General features: G+C 42.3%; 1 protein-coding gene across 1 annotated transcript; it reads right to left on the bottom strand.

Moving 5' to 3' along the window:
* Positions 1–1,163: 1,163 nt before the first annotated feature.
* LOC128303773 (geranylgeranyl transferase type-2 subunit alpha) lies at positions 1,164–3,370 on the bottom strand. Its single transcript, XM_053040835.1, has 4 exons — positions 3,302–3,370; positions 2,997–3,235; positions 2,743–2,924; positions 1,164–2,678 (listed from the first exon to the last, which is right to left on the bottom strand). Exons 1-4 carry the CDS (start codon positions 3,302–3,304, stop codon positions 1,492–1,494), a joined length of 1,611 nt encoding a protein of 536 aa, XP_052896795.1. The 5' UTR covers positions 3,305–3,370; the 3' UTR covers positions 1,164–1,491.
* Between the last annotated feature and the right edge of the window lie 2,884 nt (positions 3,371–6,254).

Here is a 6,254-nt window from a genome sequence, read left to right as displayed (position 1 = left end):
TGTCTTCTAAAAGGGAACGGTTTCGAAACAGGGATTATCATTCCGTCCCGGGGTGTGTGTGGGTGTTTTCATTTTTTTGTAGGCGCCCGTTTCTTGCACTTCCAGCGTGCTGAGCGATACATAAGAGGACATACTGTTTTAGTTTTCCGTCCCGCGAAGAGAGCGAGCGGACTGCGAAAAAGGGGGAAAAAACTGCATGAATCCGACAAGCAAAACGACGGTAAACAAGTTGTGCATCATCAAGCATTTCATTAGCTGTTTTGCCAAGCGGCTTACGCGTGTACAAACTGTTGGAGAATCATTCACCTTTTGTGCGAAACGAAGCCTGATGAAGCCTACGGGTCCACTGGACGTACAAAAGCCTTCCAAACATGCAAACTTCCAAGTGGAATTAGACCTGCACAAAAAAAAACAAAATGGAGGACTGGAAAACCGTATTATGTAGGTTACGGGAAGGGATTATTTGCATTACGGCGAAAGAGTCACTTTAATGTGGAATTGAAGGTACACAGTGGTGGGGTTGGTTTTTTTTTCGCTCTCTCCCTCCTATGTATGTCATTTATTCCGTCTAAAGCCACAAGATCAATATTGTTCACTGGGTAACCTGAAAAGCCTTAAAGCAAATGAAGCTTATGATCTTTGTCGCGGTTCCCTAAGGAATGTTGTCGAGCGTAAAACAATTAAAACGTTTCCGGTACTCTAGAATGCCAAGCTGTTTCATAGATAATGCATTCCATTATGCAATCCATTGATTAGTAGTAATTATATGTCAATTACAAAACACATAATTACAAAACCCGCAGTTCAAATCTTATTGATAGCATCATTTAAGAGTAAGAAATCCCGAGAAATAAATTGTTTTCTCTCAATAATGTGCTTTAAATGGCTCTTTGTTGGTAAAATTTATACGATATCTCTAATTCTATCTCGACTTTTCGATCTGCTCTGTACTTTGTACTGTAAACGGAGTGCATTTCCCCTGTTTTCTACTTTACAATATGAAGGGGAAAGTTCAAAATCAACAGGTGCAAGAACATGAAGCGTTTCCTTCCAGATTATGGGTTTGTTATAAAGAATATGTTTAGATTAAAAGTGTAATTAATATTAATTTTTGAAATATAAGATCCTTGATGTGGAAACACTTATTTTCCATTTCAATTCAACAACATTTTTATTACTGTTTGAGTTTTTACAGTTATTAACTTAAATTTAGATTTAATCATTCGAAACAAATAACGTGTTCGAAATTTCGTAACGCTCTCTGTCTCGGGTATTGGTTATGCGTTACGCACGAAGGTGTCTTGGATAGTAGTTGCATTGCAAGGTGTCTTGGGTAAGCTAACGCAATGTTCCATCAAACGAACGTATGAAGCTCAAGAATTATATAAAAACAGCATATTATTGATAATGCATGTTCTTTGATATGATGAACATATTTATTTGTGCCTTATTCACACCATTAATTGTTTCTGTAACTTATAGGGAATGTACTTAAAGCACTAAGCTCTTTACTTTGGTTCGTAACTCTTCCACCACTGTATCGTTCTTAACAAGCTGCTCGTTGCCTTTTAGTATAATTTCGTGCATAGACGGTAGCTTCTTTACCGTTGCACCTGTTTCTAATGCATTGTTCGCTAAGTTTAGCTTTCTACAAAACACCAGCTCACCCAACACACCTAAATTACGATCAATAAGCCGATTGGTGCTCAAATTAAGAGCATCAGCTGTAACGAAATATTGCACATAATTCACCACGGTTAGCTGCATACCGGATAGATCAATTTCCGAGCTCAAATTTCCTGCTTCGATCCATTCATCCAACCTGTTTTCGATGGACCATTTGCTGGCAAGATCAAGATAATATCCTTTCCGGAGCGCATCGACCGTTTCCAACTTTACCAGATGTTGGCGAATGGTTTCGTAATATCCGCGACGATCGATCGCTTTCATTAGTAGCGCAGCCGTAAGCAGCGTCCATTTGCTGTCCGGTTCATATTCTAACAGCTCTTGGCAGGATGCAAGTTGCGCCTTCAACACGTCCACGATGGCTGACCCGAATTCATAGCCAAACTTTGGTTTCTTTACTCCGACCGCACAGTCCCGGGATGCGATTTGCAGATTGAGAACGTGTTTAGCGTTATCCGGTGTGAGTAGCGTGACACTTGCTTCACATTCTTCATTAACTGCGAACGAACCTTTCATAATCCAAGTTGTATCAAAAGTGCTTCCTTCATTTGCCGGCAGCCATTTGGTGGTATCGTTGCAAATTTCGCAGCATGGTACGAGTAATTCGAATCCACCCGCAGCTAGATCGATCGGTACACTAAAAGATAGCACGGCAAGGTTCTGCTTTGAATCGATACGACAAGCTGCTAGATCCAGCACAGGTTGCGAATAACCAAGCAACCAACGCTGATAAAACCAAGCACTGCTATCGTTTGGATCGGTGAACGCTGCCGTAAGCACCAGTTCTAGCTCTTCCTTTAACTTTGCTTCGCTTATCGGACGACTCGGATCAGCCTCGTGCGGATAGAGCACCGGCAGCAGTTTGCTTCGATAATGCCACGAGGAATAGTTGGAGAAGTTCTTCTCAATCTTTTCCATGCAGAATTCGAACTCCTTCTGCTCAGTTACCTTTGCGTTTTGGACCACATAACGTCGATAGTCCCAACAATGAACTGTAAGGTAAACCATATTCGAAATATAATTCATTTAATAAGAGATGTATCCCCAGATACTTACAATTGCGCTCGTCCAGCTTCAGATACTTTGTGCATAGGTCTACCTCCTTTTGCCAATCGGCTGTAGGGGCGTTTTCCAGTATCCAGCAGCGATGGTGCCACGCGCAGTACGATTTTGGATTCACCATGAGACACATTTCCGTGAAGCCAAGATCTTTTTCAAAAACACCTTGAATGTCTTCACTGTACGCAGGCAAATGGTAACGGTAAGGATGAGTCATACTGGACAGTACGCAAATCAAACTCACTACTTACACGTTCGAGTCTTTCAACGCTAAAATGCACATTCGGCGCAAATTCCACAGTGTTGCTATGTCCGGATTGCTTCCCAACAGTTTCGCCGTGATTTCCATCATTTCGGCATCGTATTCCTGCGCCGATTTCTTCTCGAAAATGCGACCCATCGCCGCACGGAACATTTTAACCTTCTGTTGCTGTTCAAGCTTTTTGCGGGCCGCTTCTTCCGCGCTGGTACGTACTTTCAATCGGCCGTGCTGAAATTATTATTAAGAACGTGAATACATGCTGCGAATGGATGCATTTAATATGGACAAACTCACCATTTTTAGCTTATTCTTAAAGCAGATTAAAGACGAACGATTGTATCCCAGCAAAATGGTTTGTTTTGGTGATTTGTTGTTCCTGGTTGGCGATTAATTTGACACTTTGGGTTTTCGCCCCATTAGTGACGTCAAACCTTTTCGCCCGTTTTATGTTTACACAGTGGGCAAGATTTGTAAACCATGAGGAAAAAATTTGGTCGGATTTTTGAACTTTATTTTTCGTTTTATCTGTTGGTTGGATATTCTAATATTTTGGTTATTAGAAAAAGAGTCTGTTCTGTACTCAAGCAGCGATTGTTTCAAATCGCTGGGCAGCTTCATGAAGGTTTTACTGTAGAAATTTTATTTATCGACATGAAGCAAATCGTAATTTTGACGGGAGTTGTTTGCAATTTGATTAGATGTGCACGAATGCGGCGATTTGCATGAATGCGGCGAACGCGACCCGGCAGTTTGTAATCAAACGTGGTCGGGAGAGGGCGTGCCGTTGCGCTCTCGCGTTCAAAATTGCGTGCGATTTGTTTAGAAGTGCGGGTAATTAGTGAAACAATAGAAGATCGATGTGAGTAAGTGTTTAGGAGTGGCTTTTATGATGGTTTTTGGGGTGTGTTATTCATGTGCACTCGAGGGTATTCGGGAAAGTTAGCTAAATCGAGCCGCCAATCGAGCGCGTGGTTTTTATTTGAATGTGTGTGGTGCGTGTTTAAACGTGTCTTAGCTACTAACCTACAATGGAAAACAACCAAAACAGGATTACATGCGGTGTATAGTGTGTGTGAAGGAGTGCGTGTGCATTACATACGTCACATCAAAAAGGCCGGTATGGTCAATTGTGCAGGTTGTGTAGCTAAAAGTGCTTATCGTTTGATTTGGTTTAACGACCTGCTGCTGGGGTTATCATACATGCCAAATAATGGCGTACTAGACGCAACAAAGGATGGTTCATTCCGGGTCAGATTAGATGCCCTAGACATGTGCTCGGTTTCGTAAAGAAAAATGGTTCCTGTTCATTGCCAACTTCACTGATACCGGTCGCAAAACAACCCCCGAAAAGTGATCCCATCCCGTAGCAAATATATTGTACAACGCACATGCAATTGAAATTGGAAAGAAAATAATCCCGGGAGCAGGCGAAAAAAAAAACATGGCGTGCTGTGGCAGATGTTTGTGTGTGGTGTACCGTTTTGGTACCGCGTGGTTGGAACGTGATGAGACGCACTCGGAGGGAAAGAAGCTGTTACATTAAAGGCGGTTTATTTATATTTTCCCGCTTTTCGAGTCTTTTCGGTGTTCTTCCCGAACGTCTTCTTGGGTCTGACGATCGTGACCTCCCCACGAGTTGTGGGAGAAGCTGGTGGGTGAACCTTGATCGTTTGAAAACGACATGCCGGGCGTGGACCGATTGGCGTCCATGGACCGTTTTAGCTGCATCTGTGTGGAGTTGATATTGGAGAAGGCATTGCATTGCCAGGGAAATTACCGACACTGCAGCAGCCTACTGTGATGGAGCAATGGCTACCAGGTTAGTAGTAAGATCAATTCGTTTTGCTGCTTTTCATTAAACGCCTTTCTCCATTTTGATTTCTGATGATGCTTTTTCTGCTTTCTTATTTGAATGGTTTTACTATTTTTTGCCGATATATTTCCTTACAAAACCAATGAGATGTTTATTTTATTACTTTTAATTAAAAGTAAAGTCTTCTTTCTAATTAAAAAAGCGATAAATAAAGACGTTCTCTTTGGGAAAACATTCGAATAGTTCTTATTCTAATAATATATTCTATTTATTTTTGTACATCAACTTCAAATTGTAATTCTTAGTTGCTCAGTTAACATAATAATCATTATAATAATCAAATGTATACAATCCCAGTATTCCTCATTAGTTGACTGTTAAATGTTGCTTTCTAAACCCAACAACAAGGGAAAATTCAAGAGTTGCACGTGGTGTATGGGTTATTTATCGACCGCATCGTGCGTGCCACACACTGCTCACGTTCTGCGCACTTGACATCGTAAATGCGCAGACCGCTGTTTGCGCATCGCGCGCGCCCTGCACCTTGTCTAACAAATGCCCCGACCAGTCGTGTCATCGGCGTTCCCCCTCGCTATGTTTGATGCATTTCTCCCGGTTCGTATGCACCGGCATCAAAAAGGGAAAACAAAAACCAAGCAACAACAACAACATAACCCTGGCACACGCTCGGCTGTTAGTGTTCCTCCACCCCTTGGGCTCGGTGAATACTATTCTAAACTCGGAACGCTAAATGGCATGCCCAACAAGACGAGAAGCATAAAATCAACATTAGCGCACTGGCCAGCAACCGACGGGGACCGCAGAAAGGGGAGCCAATTTTGCTGCTTGGGTGCCGGTGAGTCGAATGTTGCGTTCAGTGTCGCCGCAGTGGGAAACATGTGGACAACAAACTGGTGCGGAGAAGGCCCCAAGAAAAGCAACAACAACAAAAAAATCAGATGAGGAAATTAAAGAAGAGAGAAATAACAAAAAAGGCACCGTTTGCTCCACACACGGGAAGCATAAACCACAGCTTCCGCAGCGAACGATGAGTATGCTAGAATGTGCAAAAAAGCAAAGCGCCCAAAAAAGCAAAAGATGTAACAACACGCACATAAAGCATGGGAGATGAAACACACATTTTACGGGAACGCGAGCAAACATAAAACCAGCAAAAAGAGATTGAAACTGGAAGATGAGCCACACAAAAACCCCTTTTTGCTCGTTTTTCTCAAGGTTTGGATGCTGAGATTTTTTGTTTATGCTGTGGTTTTCTGTGTGTTCTATTTTTTTGCCACCCATTTGTGTACTTTACAAAGAATGTGCGTCGCTGTCGCAAGTCAATTGTTTATTGCTTGCACCCGTGACCCCTAGCGTTTGTTGTGATCGTGTGGTGCGATCGTGAGGTGCGATTTTTCACCAAAAAGATCTTCC

Source organism: Anopheles moucheti, chromosome 3, assembly GCF_943734755.1.
Source record: "Anopheles moucheti chromosome 3, idAnoMoucSN_F20_07, whole genome shotgun sequence".
Classification (NCBI taxonomy): domain Eukaryota; kingdom Metazoa; phylum Arthropoda; class Insecta; order Diptera; family Culicidae; genus Anopheles; species Anopheles moucheti.
The sequence above is the reverse complement of the archived record's forward strand: the minus strand, read 5'-3'. Positions and strand labels throughout refer to the sequence as shown.